The 21531-nt window shown below is 41.4% G+C and overlaps 1 protein-coding gene across 3 annotated transcripts in view; it reads right to left on the bottom strand.

The window, feature by feature from the left end:
- Positions 1 to 3452: 3452 nt before the first annotated feature.
- USP9X (ubiquitin specific peptidase 9 X-linked) overlaps positions 3453 to 21531 on the bottom strand; it is a 192346-nt gene continuing 174267 nt past the window's right edge. For all 3 annotated transcript variants that reach the window (XM_053310945.1, XM_053310946.1, XM_053310947.1), the window contains exons 40-45: positions 17420 to 17640; positions 16219 to 16307; positions 15831 to 15987; positions 8807 to 9019; positions 6857 to 6952; positions 3453 to 5243 (exon numbers count right to left, since the gene is read on the bottom strand). In XM_053310945.1, the coding sequence (XP_053166920.1) occupies positions 5109 to 5243; positions 6857 to 6952; positions 8807 to 9019; positions 15831 to 15987; positions 16219 to 16307; positions 17420 to 17640 (911 nt within the window). In that variant the 3' untranslated portion in view covers positions 3453 to 5108. The remainder of the gene's footprint in view (positions 5244 to 6856; positions 6953 to 8806; positions 9020 to 15830; positions 15988 to 16218; positions 16308 to 17419; positions 17641 to 21531) is intronic.

Consider the following 21531-nt stretch of genomic DNA (forward strand, 5'->3'; position numbering starts at 1 on the left):
CTCTGAGCTAGTATCAGATTTGACTCTAGGTGCATAGGGCAGTTCAGAATCATTAGTGTCAGAGCTGACTGAATGAGAGAGGGACGGCAGCTAGGGTTCTTGCTTTTGGAAATGGGTGTTAGGAATGACTGGTTGTTCCTGCATTTCTGGCACCACTGGATGTAAAAGTTGCTTTTTCTTTTTTGGTGGTTGCTCCCCCACAGAGGCATTGTCCTTGGTGCTAGGAGCCAGCCATTTTTTAGAAAACTTTTGTGTAGTTGTGGCATGCTGAATTTCAGGAGTCGAGAGCATTTGGGTTTGAGTCACAGGTTTCAGCTTAGCCTTGAGGTAGGCTTTGTCTTTGAGGTGCTGTTTAACCATCTGACTCAGTACCACGGCACAACCCTTGGTCTGCTTGACAACCTGGCTTGAGTACAATCTTCCCTTCAGATCCAATGGAGCAGGGTCCAACAGTGGCTTGGGGAGCAGCACTGCAGGCATGGATGGTGGCGGTGGTAGTTTCAGGAACGGTATTATGCTCTATGTAACCAAGCCTAGCATAGACGGTGCTTGTTTTGGGATTGGTGGTGTTGGTACTAAGGCTCCATCAGGTGTCTTGAGCTGGTTTCCACTAGTGTGGCGTCTGCAGGTGAAGGTATTGTGCCCGAGTCAGTCTACATTGCAAGGAGACCTCGCAATCGGCAGTGATTGCTATTGAGACACTCATTTGGAGGACTCATTCCCAAAGTAATGCCCCTAAGTGGGAGCCCTATTACGTTGGGCATGTTTAGTGAAGCAAAGACAGATTTTGCATAGATCATAGGAACCTTGGATTATGCCTTATATCAAGTCAGACCATTGGTCCATCTAGCTCAGTATTGTCTACACAGACTGGAAGCGGCTTCTCCAAGGTTGCAGGCAGGAGTGTCTCACAGTCTCAGCCCTATCTTGGAGGTGCCAGGAGGGGAACTTGGAACTTTCTGCATGCAAGCATGCAGCTGTTCTTCCCAGAGTGGCCCCAGGGAATATCTTACAGTGTTTCCCACTGAAATCAAAATCAGGACAGACCCTGCTTAGCAAAGGGGACAATTCATGCTTGCTACCTCAAGACCAGCTCTCCTCCCAGCCTGATGGGTTTCTCCAAGGCACAGGAAATGTGCCTCGAGAACATGTTCCCCATCGAGTATGTTTCCCTGAGGCACACTTGGAATGTCCATCTGACATAGAAATTTTAGAGCAGCAGTCCGCACAGCACTTGAAAATAACCTTAGCAGCCACAGCCATAAGGCACCCTCGGCTAGAAGGGCGAGGAACCAAAACAAATAAAAATGCAAATCCAAAGACAAGAAAACTGGTAAACAGTGAATAGAAGGCGAGGAAATAAAGTGAGATAGGATAATGATTTAACATTATATTGATTAGGTAAAGCTGAGAAGAATATCCGAAGACCTTGCTCTTGCAGGAGTCAACAAAAGACTGAGATAGGCAGGTACTCTAGCCACTAGGGAAAATCATTTCCTGCTTTCCCCCTTTATTTGGTAAAGCTCTGGAACATTCCAATCCATGGCTCTGTGCAGGTGCATACCCAAGTGTGATGCTTAGAAACCACGAAGAACAGTACTTTTATTCAAGCTTCAATGAAATGAATAGGAAATATGAGACATTCCTGCAGACTGTGCCACCTGGGGAACTAGGAAAATATGCTTTCCATACAACATGGAAACCAACATACATAAGCATTTTGCCTTTAGTTCTTAAAGTGCAATTCCATTTTTAAAATACCACAGGGATGGTGCAAGACCACCTATATGAAGGTATACTAGAGGAACAAAAACAATGTACTCATTCTACTCCTCCGTTTCTAAACTGACTCAGAAATTTCAAATACAGATCTATTTGCCCTAGTAATCACCAATGGCACAAATAAATGACACCTAGTCTGATTTCTATATATACACACTGCCTGTAAATTTTTGAACTAATTACAACTGAATACTGTAGAAGCCAACCAATCAATACACTTGGGTTTTTAAAGCTAATTATTCATAAACCATGATCAGCTTTGACACACAAATGAGTTAATCATAAGGTTAAAAAATTCCATTTTGGATTCATTTTCTTTTGGTTTTTTAATCTTTAGAGGACACTGCAGGCATGCTTGCATTTCTCTCCACAACCACTAAGACTAGAAACTAGTTTTTGTTTTTAAAAGATGCAGACTGAGCTCTCATGACTTTTGGCATTCAAAAGCTCTCCCAAAGTGACAATAGAGAACAAAGCCCTAGCAAGTTGGCAGCCATGCATACCTACTCAACTAGGTTGTTTAGCAGCCCTAACACAAAACAGAAACTTTAAAGTTTACTCACTGAAGTCAGTGGCAAAGATTCATTTGCACATATAACTTCTCCTGATAGAGTGCAGCTACTTACATAAACACATTCTGATTACAAACACACACAAAACTTTTTCCTACCGATATTCAAATTGTATATATTTAGTGTCAAATTGTTAGGAAAGACTACTTTCCGAATGAATTGATCACTTTTATGGAAGACAGGGATTTCCCATTAGCTGTTACAAACAAAAATTAGGTTTCAATAATTAGTGGAAAAGTAAAATTAAACTTTTAGGCACTTTGAGGACTTGTTTTAATGTGTGCCATTATTACTGAGGTATTTATTACATTACAGATTTAAAGTGACTTCTGCCAAAGTTATGACAGAAGCATGCATTAGAACATTTTCACTTAAATTAATAAAGTTTGACTTTTTTGCGAAGTATGACAGAAATAACTTTTCAGATTCCTGCTATACAATAATTTTGAAGAAATAATCAGGAGAGTCTCTTGGGGGCGGGGGGAGATTAGTCATCATAACCTCAAACTGGCCATCTGCAAAGTCATTCCCCAAGAGGGGGGAAATGTTATAGCCTTGTGAAATCAACAGATTTTTTAAACACACATATTTCCACAATTATGTCACACAATTTTTTTCCAAGGCTGAAGTGTCAAGTTCCATCGTTTTGTATGCAAAGATAGTCTTTGAAATACCATGTTTAACCATAATTACTGGTCCAAGTGAATATGAACTGTTGCAGCTCCAGTACAAAAGCAGGCTAGTATTTTGATGTAACCTGAACCTAAACATACCCAAATACATGGAGAATGTTTCACTCAGATGTTGTTAACCAATCAATTAAATGCTATTAAAAACAGAACATGAATACTAGAAAAAATCTGGAAGTGTAAAGTGATCATTGCTACACAGAATATGTAAAAAATGTTTTAAGACTATCTCATTATACTAAATGCAAAAGAATGCACTTGTGATTTTTCTTACTTTGTTCATTTCAACTATAAGTCCTCAGTATGATAAGCAGCGTCGTTTGTATTAACTCAATTGTAAAAAATACCATCAAGCTTGTGCTCGTTAAATATATATGTATATATAAAACATACAAAAAGTACAAGATAGTCACATTAAGAAACTATTACAGTTTTCCTTTTTTATTCTTGTCAAGGGTCAAATTTCTGTCCACCAAATCTCAATGCGAGTGTAGTTCCAGAATTCAGTATAGTGCACAGAATTCAACTACCTGTGCAGCCTGTTTAAAAAAAACAACAAAAAACCACACACACACCACAGGACAAAAATGGTCTTCTTAAATCAAATTCTATTTGTGAATTCAGCAAAATAATTTCTATAAAATAAAACAGCAAATATTTAAATAGAATAAGGTGGGCTGTATCTGTTTTGCAGGGGTATTTGGTTTTTCGACAGGTTCCAAAATAATTACACACATTCAAGTTACCAATTTTAATTTAAATACAGTATTTACTGATGCATTTGTTCCTTGAAGTCTTTAAACAAATGTTTACTCTGGAATAGAGATACCTCAGATTTGTATTTAACTAACCAGTAGTTTTTGTTTTCGATAATCAAACCCTGCTTCTAAAGTTAAGATTTCTTTTAAAATGGATAAAGATCTAAGACAATTCTTGCTTTCAAGTAGAATTGTGAATGAGCAGAAAACCAGCATGTTAGCTTGGTGCAGTGGCACTCACAAGTATTGTGTGATTTTGTTGACTTCCACTTCACTGCAATGCAGTAGAAAGGAAAGTGTTAGAAGTTTATCAAATAAGTTCTACCAAAGAAACAAAACAAGCACACCAAATACAGTCTATTATGCTCCAGGCATCCTGGCATAGCAAAAATTTGCATATTTGTTTTAAATCTTTTAATTTCCTATTACTGAAAACTAAGTGTTCTTTTATCCCACCCAGAGACAGAACTGTCAAACATTAGATGTGAGGAACATATGTGCAACTGAAAACCACCTGTTTGTCACATTGCCCAACCCTCCCTGCCCGGTTTTATAATCTAGGTGTCAGAAGAAAAGGCTCTGAACACAGTTGTCACTTTGGGACAACTGTAATTTTTCTTTCCTCACTGGCTACACTAACCTGGTGTGAAGCCATGCTAAATGTTACAGCTTAACTATAGCTTCAAAGTGATTAACCTAATACCAGAATGAAAAAGGCAATGAAAAAAGACCTAGAAACAATGTTACATCACCAATTTTCCACATCAACCAAATAATTAAAAGGTTACCAGTCATTACGTTGCTCATAGTAAAATCGACTCCAGTGGCAAAGAATTACATGAAACTATTTTTGTGGTTGACATGGAGAGGCTTGCTCTTTTGTTTTGCTTTTGCTTTTCTTTTTCTTTTTTTTTGGAAAGGAGTTGATCCAACTGCCATTAGGCAGGCAACACTGGTTGTAGAGCGCAGCGGATATATCAAGAAATTAATTGTTGTAGATCTGTGAGTCTTATCAAGACAAAAAATGTTTCTTGCTTAAGAATTAACAGTCAAACATTAATATACTATATACACCTTTGCCATTTACACATTAGCATCAGGCCATTTATTACAAAACACTATACACTTTCCACTGCAGGCAGGTTATATATTGACAGCAATTTTCTGCAGATAAGACAGTGAATAGACTCTTCCTCCATGTTGATTAGGAATAGTTTTTCTAAATATTAGCCAGACACAGAGAAAAGTTGGACTGTAAGGCCTGGGTGCACAGTCTTGATGGAGCAAGTTAATTATGTGCATTTCCACTATTCTTTTGTCTGAGGCGGTGAAACCTCTTCACTGCCTTCATAATTTTCTTGTGCTCGTTGGCCAGTTCGCTGAGGGTTGTTCATATGATGTGCTGCTGGGCCTGTATATGGTTGTCCATGCACATGGTTATTCTGTAAGAGAAAAAATATTTTTAAGAATAATTGCTATTTAAAAAAATGCAACTCAGTAGATTGGCTACTAATAGTTTGTAAAGTGTTTCTTTAGAAGCACTCACACTTACCTGTCACATAAATCTAAACAGAACAAATAAATTGGTACTGGAGCCAAATAAATTACTGTGACCAAATATTTAATTCCAACTTCATGCAAAAGCTGAAGCAAGAGGAGCTGAAAAAAGCTACTCAGCTGATGTGAAGATCTTGAATTAAAATAAGGTCCTCAAAAAAGAAATAGTGGGGGGAAGTTTTAATTTATCACAGAAAAGTAGGAAGCGGTAATTGTGAATGATATTTCTTTCCAAGGGTATAGTACAGTTCTTATGCTGAACTGAACCAAATGACTCAACATATTCCCCAACAAATACAAACAATTTTAACAGTTAAACCTATTGAACTAGCTAATGTAATAATTTTGTTTAACTTGGTATAATGTGAAGTAGGATCAATATAAACCTATAACTGGAATAAATCTAGCCATTGTGAATGTTAGAAGGTGAAAAAAGCCAGCTTGTGAGAAAGTGAAGACACCACACACTATCAGATAAGGGAGTTTGTGGAGAAAATGTGGTTTAACTTTGAGGGGGTTGGGTCTATATCACTTACCAACTGCTCTGCTGAGAACATCAATAAAGAAAGCAAGTTGAAGGAAAATGAGCAGGAAAGGAAATTAACAGATTATACAATAATTTAGGAAAGATAAGGGAACAAATAGTGCAGTTATATATGACTCACAAACACAGGCAATGCCAGATTTACTCAGTCTTAACCTTAGGTTTCATCTTGTATGCACTTTGTGAACGCAGTGGTCATGAATTACATTTTTCATAATTCTATCTTTTGGTTAGATTTTAGCATTTTCAAAGGTTTCTCCAACACCAATGCGAAAATCTTTGAGCCTGATTCTATCAATTAGAATTATAAGGCAACTTAAAATCAGACAGTATCATACATAAATTTTAACAGAGCAGAATCCGATTCTGTGTTCATTCAGAAACTTCCATTAGCAGATCACTTCTCGCAAGACTTGTGTGAAATTCTGAGCATTATGCATTCCTGGGTTTGCTTTCTAAAACCACCCATGCTTTCTAAAACCACTCATAGAGCACCAGACAGACAGAAATGACATAATCTGGGAATTTCAACTTTTTCTGGATGTATTTGTGAACAGATTAAAGTTCTCTCACTGGCTGCTTTCATGAATTTAGCTGAAGAATTATTCTGAAGACAGCCAATTCCCATTTTTAGATTGTGAGCCCTTTGGGGACAGAGATCTATCTTATTTATTTGTTATTTCTTTGCGTAAACCGCCATTTTTGGAAGGGCAGTATAGAAATCGAATAAATAAATAAACAAATATGATAATTTTGCATGTGGCACTCGTAAGATTCTTTTAAAACATTAATCTGTCTGTACAAAACATTATGTTGAACGAGGTCCTCTGTCAGACATGTTCCTCTTTGTACTTGGGAAGCACTTATCCTAGTAGCTAAGAGAGTTATATTTGCAATGTATTTTCTGATAAAGCTAAGCAAGAATTCTCATTTAGTATAGATTCCTCTGCTCACCTGTTGATATTGGGAGCCAGGAGAATGGGGATATAACGGAGCATCTTCTGGTGGGGAGGACTCATGCTCATCAGGGGCATCTGGATCATCTGGTTCCTAAAAACAAGATACCACTCCCATTAACAGAAGAATACAGTGGTCCCTCGACTTACAAACTACTCGACATAAGTATTTTTCGAGTTACAAACGGCAGTTTTAGATGCGGTTTTAGATGCGGTTTTTTCGACTTACAAATTTTTAGATGGGGTTTCCTCGACTTACAAATTTTTAGATGGGGTTTCCTCGACTTACAAATTTTACATGCGATTTCCTTGACTTGCCTGCCTGTTTACTGCCTGTTTATTCTTGAAAAGAAATGTTCCTGTGCAGTTTGCAAGCCTTACTGGGGGTCTGGGTCTTTTTTCTAGGCTCCGGAATGCATTAATCCGTTCCCAATGCATTCATATGGGAAACCGCTTTTCGACTTACGAATTTTTCGACTTACAAATGTGCATTCGGAACGGATTAATTTCGTAAGTAGAGGGACCACTGTATATGTGTCTCATAATTTATTTGTCAAATTTATTCACGGAAGTTTCCAAATTTAGTGTTCAACAGCATACCATTGCTATTAAGAATGACAAGTTGGGACCTGCAAGGATTCATGGGAGTGGGGTGAAGGCTCCATTCTTTATTTTTACCCAAAGTAGTGGTGGGAGAGAATGATTGGGACAGCCCTACTCCTCAAATTGGAGAACTATAGATGGAGGGAAGATTTTGAGGCTGGTTGTGAAGCAAGTTGAGCAGGCAGTCCCTAAACTATGTGCTATAGATTAGTGGTGAAGGTTTGGGATATTGGCAACCAATCACCAACCTGAGCAAAGGAAGGAGGGATTTACCCCACCTTCCTCCCATGCTGTCTGGGAAAGCCCCTCCCCATTTTTGATAGGAGAATATAAGTTCTAGATGGGCCAAGTGCAAACCCCCATTCCACTTTTGTTACCGTCTTAACATTATATTCCTATTAGGGGGTTTGTGCATGTGCAATATTTGTTGGGAGGGCTTTTTTCTTTTTAACAAAACAATTTGGTTCTGCATACAAATTATTTGGGGAGTCTCTCAAATATGCAGCAACTCCTACTCTGCCTGTGGGTATTCCTGTTACACTGGTTGGCATGGGACCATTAAATATATTATTAGATAGAATTGCTTGAAAACTGTCCCCATTTTTGAGTCAAGAAATCAGTTCTGATGGAACACAACATACTCTGACCAAAATCTTTATCGGTAAAAGGGTAGATCACAGAATTTTAGAGTTGGAAGGTATCTTGGAGGTCTTCAGTTCAACTTCCTGCTTAGCTGAAGAATCTGCTACAGTTATCTGACAGATGGTCACATGTCCTCTACATGAAAATCTCCAGAGGAGAGCACACTACTTGTACAAGGCAAACTGTTCCAGTGTCAAACAGCTAATCTAGCCTGAATCTGCTTCCTTGTAGTATCAACACATTGATTCTAGTCCTTATCATGCAGAAATCTTAAAATAGTACATCTACTCCAGCCCAGATTTAAAAAAACCTATGCCTACCAGTAACAGAATTGGAAAGACATTAAAAAACTAAAATTCATAATGCAAGACTAGATTTTCATTTTTTAGTTCATTTAGGATAGTATTTTCATTTTGGTGATAAGTAAAATGTAATCTGGCAGAATCATTCCTATGGAACTCTTATTTTTACAGAATTCTAATAAAGGCATTGTTCAACTAAGTTTTGAAAATCTGTTTTTCTGAACTGCACATTTCTAAGCTAGGAAATGAGACAACCTTGTAAAGGTACAATTTTAAAAATTGTATAGTAAAACCATAATGCTAGCCAGAATTTCTACTATAACACTAATATATAATTCCATATAGAACTTTATAGCACAACTGTTTGTCTTCCAAATGCCCAAAAGTAACAAACTTCTTACCTCCTCTGGGCACAGCTCACAAGCCTTTGCAAGTGTCATTCTTGCACTGTGCGATCTCTCCAGGAAGTAACCATTTGATGTTTCATTACTCTGGACTGGTGGAGACCAGTTGTTATATGTATATTGTGGATTGCCAGTGTATGGCCTACGCTCAAGCTCATCTCCAAGCCACTCTACTGCCCAGGTCCATTTTCTCTTCAGATCGCCATTGCTCTGAATAAATATAAAGTAAATAACTCAACATTTGCAAAAGGACTTTTTAAAATAGCTCAGTCCATCATAGCTTTCTACTACACTTGTCCTTAACCACTCACCCAGTTGACCTTGGTGACCTAGAACTTCAGTTTGGGCAAGAGGCTTTGAAGGGGTTAAATGTTTTAAAAACTCATTTTCTCTCTGGCCCCTGAAGGCAGCAGTTGCTTCAGCAGCTGATAACATTTCCAGCAGCCAGATACTGTTGACCACTATCTTTGTTACTTCAGAATTTGGCAGGAAATGATCCTGAGCTGACCTCAGGGTCATTTCCTGCATCATTCTACAGAAGCTGGGGGGGGGGGGAGAGATGCCAACTGGCAGCAGTAAACTACCAGGAACATTATCATTGCTTCAAAGCACTACTGCAGGAGTATTAAGCATTAGAGCCAAGGGCTAGGTCTGGCTCCCAGAGCTCAATTTTTTGGCCCTTGCTGAGCTGCTGTAATGTTTCTTCCTCCTGCTGCAGTGGTGGCATTTCCCCCCTCTTGCTGCAGTTTGCTTGCTTGCTTCCTTTCTCCCACCATGCCTGCTGCTGGTATTTCTCTCCCCCACACAATGCATGCAAAAGCTGCAGCATTTCTCTCATTTCCCACAACTTCCTTCCTCCTGCCACCGCCATGTTCTTCCTTCATGCATCCTCATGGTGGGCTCTTCAACCCATGAAGTACTGAGAGAGAGAAGGAAAGACAAAAGATGGTGTGAAGTGCTTCTCTCCCAGCATGAGTGAGTGGAGGTCAAGGGAGGGGAGGAAGGAAGGAAGTGAGAGAAAAAGAGAGGTGAGAGGAGGAGGAGGAGGAGGAGAAAGGCAGAAGTGTGAAGCGCTTTCTCCCAGCACCATCAAGTGGAAAGCAAGGGAGACCTTTCTTTGTAGGACATCAATCTAATATAGACCTCATAGACCTTCCTTTGTAGGATATGAAACGTCTAACATGTAGGGAATGCAGGGTCATTTTAAGAGCTGTGCTCAGAGAGCTGAAGAAGTTAGGAAGCATGATGTCTTGGTTTATGTGAAAGTCTGTCACACCTTAGGTAGGAAAGTAATGTCAGGATGTAGCAGCACCTTATCTGGGTAGAAGTATGCATAAGGCACATACATCCTCAGGGTTGTAAGTTCACTCGCTGTGCAGGCAGTTGTAATTGCCACCAAGAAGGCAGTCTTCAGAGAAACTAGCTTCAAGCTAGCTATAGCCAGGGGCTCAAAGGGCGTGTCTGTCAGAGCCGAAAGGACCAAGGATATACTCCACTGATCCAGTGGCTGTCTTACTGGAGAATATAGATTGTTAAGACCCTTCAAAAAATCTTGCAGCTGGGGTGGGAAAATACTGTCTTTCCATCCTATCCCAGGCGTCTAGCTGAGATCGCTGCTAAGTGAACCTTTAGGAACATAGGGAGCTGCCATATACTGAGTCAGACCATTGGTCTATCTAGCTCAGTATTGTCTTCACAGACCGGCAGCAGCTTTTCCAAGGTTGCAGGCAGGAATCTCTCTCAGCCCTATCTTGGAGAAGCCAGGGAGGGAACTTGAAACCTTCTGCTCTTCCCAGAGCGGCTTCATCCCCTGAGGGGAATATCTTGCAGTGCTCACACATCAAGTCTCCCATTCATATGCAACCAGGGCAGACCCTGCTTAGCTATGGGGACAAGTCATGCTTGCTACCACAAGACCAGCTCTCTATTAGAAAGCAAGGTGGTCTTTAGCGTGGTTAGGTACAGAAGGACCTGATAGACAGTAGCTTTCAGAGGGCGAAAGCCATCTTCCATTTACGTAGTTTCTACTAGTGGAAAGCTTCCTCTGGTTAAGTAAGATTTTATTTAGAAGCCGATCTTCCATGCTGTTAGCTATAGAGTGGGCACCTGTGGGTACCTGACCGTTTTCTCATGACAGAAGATCTTGGCGCTGAGGAAGCCGCCTGTATCTGTGTCTTGACAGTTTGAGTAGATGCAGAAACAATGGTTATCGAGGCCACTATAGAGTGATCAGGATGTATTTGACTTGGCAGGTCAGAATATGTGTCACCACTCTCCCTACAAGAGGTAGAGGAGGATACATGTACAATAGGTGTTTTTCCTATCTGAAACGCAGCCCCTAATAAAGGTGAGTCGTGGCCTGCCCTTGAGCAGAACCTTGTGCAATTGGCATTGAGTACTGCCGTGAACAAGTCTATTTTGGGGAACCCCCAAGCTCTGAATATTGGAAGCAAGTTCCCACTCGTGGTGCTCTTCCCTGGTGAACGAGCATCTCAGATCATCCACGAGTACATTTTCCATCCCCTTTGTGTGAATGGCCAAAGGGGTGATGCTGTTTTTGATGCACCAGTGCCCCATTTGTACTCTCAACACACAGAGAGACCTGGACACCATCCCCCCATGTCTGTTTACGTAGACAATTGCTGTTGTGTTGTCCAATTGCAACTGCACAGTTCTCCCTATGAGCATTGGTAGAAAAGCCTTCATGGCCTGGAAAACTGCCAAGAGTTCCAGGAAATTTATGTGGAATTATCTTTGCCAGGGACTCCACTGTCCCATTAGTAAGGTGTCCATCGTCACCCATACTGAAGGAGACTGAAGTTGAAACGGGACTCCTCACAGTAGATTCTCTGCACGAGTCCACCAGCTCAATGATTGGAGGATTTGCTGTGGAATAACTAGCCGTTTCTGGGGGTTGTCTACATTCAGACAGAAGGTGGATAAGAAATATAACTCGGATTTTCTCATTTTCAGGTGCATATTCCGAACCATCATCTTGCATGAGGCCATATGGCCAAGAAGGTGCTTATTCTGTCTTGCATGCTGCACTGGACTGGACTGGACTGGAACTGATGTACAAGATCTGCAATGGCCTGGAATCTTCTGTGGTAAGTAAGCTCTTACCGTCTGGGTATCCAGAACAGCCCCTATGTAGGAGATCGATACCACAGACTTTAGATGAGATTTCTTTCAGTTGACCTCTATCCCGATGTCCTGGAGAAGGCACAATAAGTACTGTATCTGAGAAGGTAACCCTTCTCTGTCTTTTGACACCAGCAGCCAGTCATCTAGTTATGGGTAAATTGCCAGCCCCTTAGTTTGGATGTGTGCCACCACGACTACGATGCACTTTGTGAAAAACATAAGGGGCAGTGCAGAGCCCAAACAGCAGCACCTGATAGATAGAGGTCCTCACCGTGAATCTTAGATTATTTTGGTATTAAGGCCTGATCCCTACATGAAAATAAGCACCCCACAGGTTTAACGTTGCAAGCCACCACTCCTGATGCAGAAGTGGCAGGATATCTTGCAATGTCGTCATCCAAGTCTTCTTCACATTGACAAACTTGTTCAGGTGTCTTCGGTCCATTATTGGTTGAATTCCACCATCCCTTTGGGGGATTTGAAAGTGTCAGGAGTAGAACCCTTCCCGCCTCTGTGCCCATTGCACCAGGATAATAGCCTTTTTGCTCAACAGCTTCTGTACATCTTTTTGTGGAGCAGCAGTCACTTTCGTGAAACATAGACCTCTGAAAGTTGGTTGTGCCTTGAACTCTGTATTGTTGCCTGAAGAGACAATCATCAACACCCACCGGTCCAATGTTATGTGGTGCCATGCTTGGGCATGGCTTGCCAATCTGATGTTGTTGATGGCTAAAGATGATGTTTGTGCCTGATAGATGTTGCAGTAAGTTATACTCAGCACTACTGTGTTGGGGGATGGCTGATGTTAGAAATGTATCTGTTGTTGGCAGAAGGTGTGATGGGCTGTTCATCTAAAGGCGCTGCTTCTGGGCCTCCACCTGTTTATTACACTGGCCCCGGTTCGTGTTTTTTGTGGATAGTGTCTCTTAGAATAAGGTTGGTAGGTTTTCCGTAAATCCCTGTGGTCCTGCTGTCTGAAGCTGGAGTGCAGACGAATATAAGGCTTGGATTTGGCTGCATAAGAGGAAGAAGAAGTCAAAGTCAAAGTCTTTGCAGTGAACTTTGATATTTTTTAGCTTTTCCATTGTAACATCCATCTGTTCCGAGAACAGACCTTTTCCACTGAATGAGGCCTTAGATTTTGTCTTTCACATCTACTTGCAAAGCTGCTGAATGTAGCCAAGCATGGCATCTCAAAGTAATAGAAGCTCTGTTTCCGCCACGTTTTGCGGTACTCAATTGCTGTTGTGTCAAGTCTGCAGACTTTTCTAACGTCTTCTTAAAGCGAGCCCTGAACTCTTTGGTTGAGAGAGAATCTAAATCTTGCCCTAAGGTGTCCCAAAGGCAATAATTGTACTTAGCCATGCAGGCTGAATAGTTGGCTATTTTTATCAATAGGCATGCTGTTGAATATAACTTTCTGCCTAGTACATCTAACTTCCTTCCCTCTTTATCTGCAGGAGTCGTGTGACTCCTACCCAGCCTAGAAGTAGCGAAGTCTATAACAAGGGAGTTTGGTACAGGATGTTTCAGCAGATAGGTGTTATCCTGTTCTTGCACTCTATATCGGTCTTCTAGTCTTTTAGAGGTCAGAATGTAAGTATGTGGGACTTCTCAAGAGCATTGAGCCACCTTGGAAATTACCAGCAAGAAAGGCAAGGAGACAGGCTGTGCAGACAAGGACTTTGCCATAAAATTGTATACTGAGTCATCAATTGTGGACAACTGTGATTTTAGATCAAGACCCAGTGCAGCAGTCATCTCCTTGCATTGGACATGATAAGCCTTCATTTCCTCAGTGGGGGGATACATGTCAAGGCATTGCCACATCAGGTGATGGGTCAGGGTCGGTAGACTCTGTGTCGGATTAAAAATCTCACCTGAAGGAATTGCGGGCTCCCAAGGGTCCATCTGGATAGCTGCAGATAAAACTTATTTCTCCTTAGTTTGGGTTTGTATTGCAAGCTGTACAGTTTTCAGTGGGGGAGGAGATTCTGCTAGGGTCTGTGTGGCTACAGCTACTGTCAGCACAGCTTTGCATGGTACAAGAGAAGGAGCATTCCTCCAGCCAGCGTGTCTACTGGAAGAGTCTGAGACTATGCTCTGGGCAGAGGATAGTTTTTATTGAGCCCTGAAGATCTCCACGACCACATCTTCATCATAGTTGTGAGCCACTCCTAGAGAAAACTGGCCAAAGACACTTGCCTGCCCAGCAGGTGAAATGACATAAGTGAATTCACTGGTGTGCCAAAAAGCCGAAGTGGCCAACTGTGCTGCTGTTAATGCATAAGGCCCCTGTTGATTTGTACGACCGCTGTTGAATAGGCAGTATCTGGAGGAAGAGAATGTGCATCTCTCTCCTTCAAATGTGGAAATCCCCTAAAAGTTGAAGGGGTGGTAGTGTTAGAGTCCAACATAGATAGTAGGGATTGTACTGTGTTGGGATCCAATGCACTCACTTACTCAACACCAGGAGAGTCCTCCTCTTCAACCCTGAAAGTAACCGGCACTTGGCATTGAGGCATTACAGTATCTGTTAAGACCTGTGTGTTCAATATTGAGGTTAACAGTCTAGCCTTCGGCGTCGGTGGGGACTTCAACAGGATCACTGCCAGGGACAAAGAAACCACTCTCAGTATCGGTGCCGACTTTGATGCCAGTGGACTTTGAATAGAGGCTTTGGCATCTATTTCCATGCCAAGAGTGATGCAGCAGACAAAGCTTGTGTCGATATCGATGCTGTTACCACAAGTTCCTTCAACATCAATGCGTGGACATGGATGGCACATGTCGATGTTGAGTGTGGATCTTTTGACATTGATGCTGGTGCTGAAGCTGTTTGCTTTGACTGTCTCGATGTCGACATGGTCAAAGTCGATGGTTCCTATATTGACACACAAACTTCTTGTGCTGAAGTCAGATATGGAGTTGTTTTTGATGTTGACGATTGCTTTTTCTTCTTGGTGTGCTCTGATGTATCCGTCATTTTGTCTCCATGCCGTTTTGGTGCCTTTGGAGACTTAAATGTAGACATCGAGGGTTTAGACTGGGCTGAAGCCTCAGTTCTCGAGCCATCCTTATAAGACAGATGAGTTCCCTCTTCTGACAGACTAGGGGGAGTTAATATATTGTCGTAAAGTGCAGCCCTCAAATCAAGTTCCTGGTTGCATCATATTTGCTTTGAAAAGGACTGGCAAACCTTACAAGTGGAGGTGTTGTGGGCTTCCCCCAGACACAGCAAACACAAGTCATGGCCGTTTTGTGAGGGTTTCTTCGCTTTGCATTTAGAGCAGTGTTTAAAAGTCTTTTTATCCATTTTCTTTTCTAAACCTATAGGGTCATCTATTGCTGTTCTGTTTTTAAAATCAAAAATATCACCTCAAATAGTCATTAACACAAACTACGTAGTCTAAAACAGTCCAAAGATCAAAATAGCCGATAAAACAATACTTTTATAGTATTGTAATATAGAACTCACTAAGATCAAGGAACCAGAACCACGGTGAATAAGGAACCAATCGCTACGGCCGTAGCAAAAGAAGTGAAGTGTTGGCGCTTCCTCCCACTTTAAATAGCCATCTGGTCATGTCGGGCAGAGCCCAAGCGCCAAGAGAAGCTGTGGTACTCCACACCAACAGGCTTCAGTGCAGGTGCAGAACCCATTCTAATGTATTCAATGGATCATGCCCCAGATCAAGAGATTTAGCGCACAGTGATTCTGAAGGTAAGTGTTCTACTATAATCAAATTTTCCACCTACTCTGTCCTCTTTCTTCATACCAAAATTAAAAATAAAAGGGCAAGTAAAATATTCTCCATGGAATGAGAGTATAATACAACCACTAACATTACGCAAACACTGAAATGAAAAGAATCACCTGCAAAATCTGGTACGCTACAGGACAGTTGCTGAAAAGAGCCACCATACACTTTATACATTGGTAAGCCCTTTTTTGATAATGGTTCTTGGAGCGCTGAATGGTATCGAACAGCCCATCCCGGTCATCTGGAATTCCTTTAAGTGCGTTGTGAATCCTGAGGGAAACCCAAACACATGAAAAAGTCAGAATTTCACATACCATGGCTACAAATCTGCACATAAATGATATCATGAAGGAAGAGCATTATACTTCCCATTTAATAGAATTATGAAGATATTTCATGTTGTCAACTGCCTGGATTTTAGATGATGATGATGATTAACAAACAAATTTTACATTATTGAAGTAAAAAGCTGCATTGAACACAAGAATCCCAAGGGCTAACCTGTGGGTTTGCCAAGAATCTTCAATTAGCAAGATTTGCAGAAGCAGATCCAAGTAAGGTCGAAGTTCATACGTGTATGAATATGCAACCTAAAAAAAGAGTGAATTTAAGAAAAGTTTTAATATGCAGCTTCTAACTATTTAGGAGTGTGGTACAGAAGGTTATTATACTAAGAGAAACATGTATCTAATGTGCCACAAATCTTAGGAAAGATATTTTGTGTCTGTTAAGGTTTTATCACTGGATGAAAAAATATGTTTCCTCTGTTGATGTTTTGTGTTTCTTCCAGGAACTTTTGAACAAGCTCAAAAGCTGTGCCTCATTAGAACACTCAGGAGTACAAACAATGTGATGAATTGTATGCAAATACAATTACAAGTAAGGTTCCTTTTTTAATACTATATTCCAATATTGCATATTAAGAATTGGGCTGGTTCAAAATAATACAAAACTAAGATCAGAGACTACGGCAAAGAAGCCTGTGCTCACATGTTCCTCTCATGCACTCCATTTGGTTATTTCCTGGGTCGTGGCAAACTAGAAGGTAATTAATTGGAGCGTACAAGGGGAGGAGGGAGAGTGCGAGCCTTCGTCATATAATGCCAAATGATGGATTGGCATTACACGTGAATCGGTCTACTACTTACTTTTTGAGAACATAATGCAAATTATGCCACTTCACAATTATATATGAAACTAACTCCCATCAAAAGTTCCTCCATATAGAAGTCTGAAATATTAAGGATGGATCATGGAAGTCACTCCTTAGCACAGGGCAAGGATAGTAATAAATAAAGGAATCCCCATGAGCCTCTCCAGCCATCACCTGTTCTACCAGATGCTTGTGGAAAGACTATTCCCTCTTGAAAGGATTCCAAGTTCAAGTTTATTTTGCTGCTGTTTCAACAAATAGATTAAAGATGGCTTGTATTTTTGATTTATTGTATTTGATTGTCATGTTGTAAGTCACTTTGGAAACTCATTTGATAGTGTTAGAAAGGCAACTTTGTAGTGTTAGAAAGGCAAGGTATACTTATTTTAAATAAAACAAATGAGTCCTTTGGCTGACTTGCAACGTTCTTGATGGCAAGTAACTTGTACATGTTTCACATTCCTGAAATTGTCAAATGCTTTGTTTGCATACAGGTCACTAATATAAATGCACAATTTCATCCATTTTCATCTTTTTTTTTTTTTTTACCTGCCAAAGAAGTTCACTGAGGACTGTAGACGAGAACTGAGGATTCTCCCAACAGCAGAAGCGAAGTAGTTTGATAGTCTCTTCCGAGTTACTGCAATCTTCAATTATTTTTTTCACGTAACTAGTTCGCACAAACAAAATGTCTGCCACATTCTGCTGAAGTGCCATTATTGGTTGTGATAAGTTAGGATCACCATAGGGGTTGCTAAGTGGAGGATTACCTAAGAAGAAACATTTATTCATTGATTTATGCTTTCAACTATAAGTGTTCAGGGCACCACAATCAATTCTGGAAATATATCTATGTAACATTAAACTTATACTATCATAGTTGTGATCACCAAAGGCAGAGTAACTGTTTATGAAGATGATGAATTTGTTGCTTGGGTAGTTCTCAGGGAAGAACAAAAGTCTTCATCATTAAGCAAACCTGAGTTATTATGTTAGAAATAGCCCAGTCTAGCATTGTCAAATATGAACAACTTGTTATAAAAACAGAACAATAATATTTTAGAGTAAAAAAGCAACAATTATAGTGCATTGAGGTCTAATGCTCATATATTTTCTAATGGCACCACATCTTAAGTCCTGGCAAAACACTCTGCGTTTTTTTACAAGTCCGTTAAGCCAGTTAACAATCCAAATCGTAATCTAAGCCAAAGTCCATATGCTGTATCTAACCAAAGCTTTCGTTTATCCGAGGAGCTACTATGAGGTATGAACGCTCAGGCAGTCAAAGAGAAACTGAAAGGAGAATGCCCCAACTTCCACGGATAACAAACTCAGCACAGCATGTGCAGGTGGGGTGGGGCGTCACGAGGAGCTACTTAATCAGCCCACGAGATCCCTGTGCAAGCGCAGAACCCATTACTTATTACTACAACGGATCATGATCCAGACCACTCTCTTTGCTCTCCCCCAACAGGGTAGATTTCTTACACATACTCTGAAAAAGCAGGGGACACTCTGGAGGACCTAGTGTAACATAAGTAAGGGAGCCATTTAAATACAGCAGGAGGCAGTAAGTGCACCTTCTCGAAGTTTTAAGTGACATTTGATCAGGTCTTAGGCATGCCTCCATCTCTGGTTCCCATTAGTGATTGGATAAATATTGCCCTCTCCACTTCACATGGCACCCAAAAGGTTGGGAAATTGATGTCAGAACAAAAAACTGATCAAGCCACACAAGTACTCAGTCACAACTGGGGGGTGGGCTTTGTGCTCTAGAATGGGCACTGATGTGGAGAAAGGGGAACATTTCTTCACATCTATAATATCAAGCTGCAATACTAGTATTGGTTAACTAAAACATGTAAAATTTCTACTTACCCTGAATTTTCATTCCAAAAGGTGGCAGGACATTATTATTATTTATATACAGCTTTTTAATAAAATGCTCAAAGTGGTTTAAATAGAACAGAAGAATAAAAAGGTGGTTCCCTGTCCCCAAAGGGCTCACAATCTAAGAACAACTACAAAGCAGACGCTAGCAACAGTCACTGGAGATATGCTTGGCTGCGGTTGGATAGGGACACTTGTTCTCCCCGTTAAATACGGAGAGAACCACCACTCTGAAAACTAAGATTTGAGGCCACCAGTCATAACACTTCTGGCATCAAATGGAACAGGAGAACTGCCCACTGTGTAAGTCCCCCAATGTATGCACAAAAACATGTTTACCACATTGTCCTCTCAGCCCTGAACCGTGGCTGGTAGTAAATGTTTCCACTGGGCCAAGTGCCACAGGATAGCCCACTGAAGTTCTCCAATGCAGTTAGAAGAGGGCATTTTGCCACAGGAGGGGTTCATCCATTTCACCCTTTTGGAGTTGCCTTGGCTCAGGCAGCTGTGCAGTTTAAGTAGCAGCTGTCTGCCTTATCTCGCTGTACTTGCCTGCTCCTCCGTTACAAGCTCTAGTTAAGACTGTTCTCCATGAAAAGCCTTGATTGGAACACCTCTATCGTGTTGTACAGAAGGTCCCAGCTTTTCTCTCAACTTCATAGCAGACACCAAGTCCCACTGATTTGCTCTTTCATAGGTATAATGATTTTGCAACTTTGCCTGATATCTTAAGTGTTCTAGTGCTGCAGCTAACTGCTCAAGACCATGCTATGCTTCTCCACCAAATCAAGAACAGAGCCACCTGTCTTAGGCACAAAGCACTGGAAATAAAAGACTGTATCCACACACACCCCCGGAGGCCCCAACATCTGTCATCCTGCTGCAAAGGTGAAAAGGGATCTCCCCTGAAGCAGTTTAAACCATTAGGTCACCCCAATTCCCAATCAAGATGGGGAAAGGGAATGTATGCTAAAGGAATAATGGCTACTGCTAAGAAAGAATCAGGCTTCATACTAAGCAGGACCCAAAAAACCCCTGGAATCCAAAAAAGAGCATTGTGAAGTCTTCTTGCTGTTGGATTTGAGGACATCTCCCATCTCACGTGGTTATCCTTCCCACGTGCTCCAGGAGAAAGGATTATACAAAACAACGGAAACTTTAATAGCCTGTGAAGGAGAACCCCACCCAATTTGTAGTAGCCAAGTCCAAAGGTACAGAAATTATGGAAAAAGAAAGAGATAGACAATCCAGTAGATGCAGACTCCCGGACGGTGGGTCAAGATGTTCTCCAATCTAGCAGCAAGAAGCCAACTTCATGGTAAATAATCAATGCTTCTTTCTCTGCTGCTGGATGAGGACATCTCACATGGGACATGCCATAGCTAAAAATCCTGGGTGAGAGCATCATTTACTGGGGGAAAGAACCTGTTGGGAGGACATGTCTGTTGAAGCTATTACTTTTCTCTAAGTAAGCAAATACTCAATTTCTCTCAGCCAGAGGTAGGCTATGAGAGGGGCTAAGATTTTTATCTCTGTAAAAATCCTTGGCACTGGATAGGCCAAATGGAAAGGCCTTGCATTGGTTATGCTGGCCCACATATTTGAAGTGGCGGAGGGGCTGACTCAATGGCTGAACTGGGATGTCAAGGTATGCCTCCATCAGGTCTATTGTGGCCATGAAGTCGGAGTGGTGGAGGGATTCTGCGATGAAGCGTAGTGTCTCCATCCTGAACTTTTTGCATTTGACATACCTGTTTACTAAATTTAATCCCAGTAGTACTCTTAGGGAGCCATCTTTTTTGGGCACAGTGAACAAAATAAACACCCCTGTCCTTTTGGTGAAGTGGTACTTCTTCTGTGGTGCTAATGTATTTGAGATGCTGAATTGCTCATAGTAGACCTGTGTGTTTGGGGAATTGGGAGGAAGTGGTCGGGTGGTGGGGAGGGGGAGAGATTAACTATCTTGTAGCCATGCAAAATGGGGTTGAGGACCCATTCGTCAGATGCGTTTGTTTTCCACATGTAGAACAACTCTGAAAGGCAACCTCTCACAGCTGGGGGTGAGGAGTCAGGAGAGCTGCCTAGGTTTGGATTGATTACTGTTGTGTTGTCTGTTCCATGAGGAAAGCTGAAGTCTAAAGTTTCTATCCCTTGGTCTGAAGGTGAGTCAAAAGGAACAAAAGGGTTGAAGGGGCCTTTGTGGCTGGCGTCCATTGTCCTTGCGAGAGACTGATGGAAGCGCCTTCTTGTCCTGAGTTTCGACAAGTATTTGCTTAAGGGCTTCGCCGCCAAATAGTTTGGAAGAAGTATATGGTGCTGCAGTCAGGTTAGTACATAAGGCTGAGTCTGCTTGCCAATATTTAAGCCACAGGTTTCTCCTGGCTACGACCATAGAGGCTGTGGAACATGAATGGCATCAGCTATGAAAGCCTGTGCTTTTTGTATTTTAAGCAGTATTTGCTTTTGGTGAGTAAGATCTGAGGGAGGAAACTGGAGTAGCTCATACATCCAGAGTAGTGATGCTTGTGCCATGATCGAGGCAGCAGTAGAGGTGTGTATGGAAATGGAAGCTGCCTCATGCCCTTTCTTTGGTCAGCTCCATCCACTTTTTGTTGTGGAACTTTGAGGGAGGTGTCCCCATCACGAGGTAGAATGGCACCAGACAGGAGAACTGCCACCGAAGCGTCCTTCAGACTCTCGCCAGGGAGCACACTGGTTGACAGGGCTGGGAGAGAGGTTCCTTCCTGCCTTCATTTTGTCCTCCTCAATCG

Source organism: Hemicordylus capensis, chromosome 3, assembly GCF_027244095.1.
Source record: "Hemicordylus capensis ecotype Gifberg chromosome 3, rHemCap1.1.pri, whole genome shotgun sequence".
NCBI classification, from domain to species: domain Eukaryota; kingdom Metazoa; phylum Chordata; class Lepidosauria; order Squamata; family Cordylidae; genus Hemicordylus; species Hemicordylus capensis.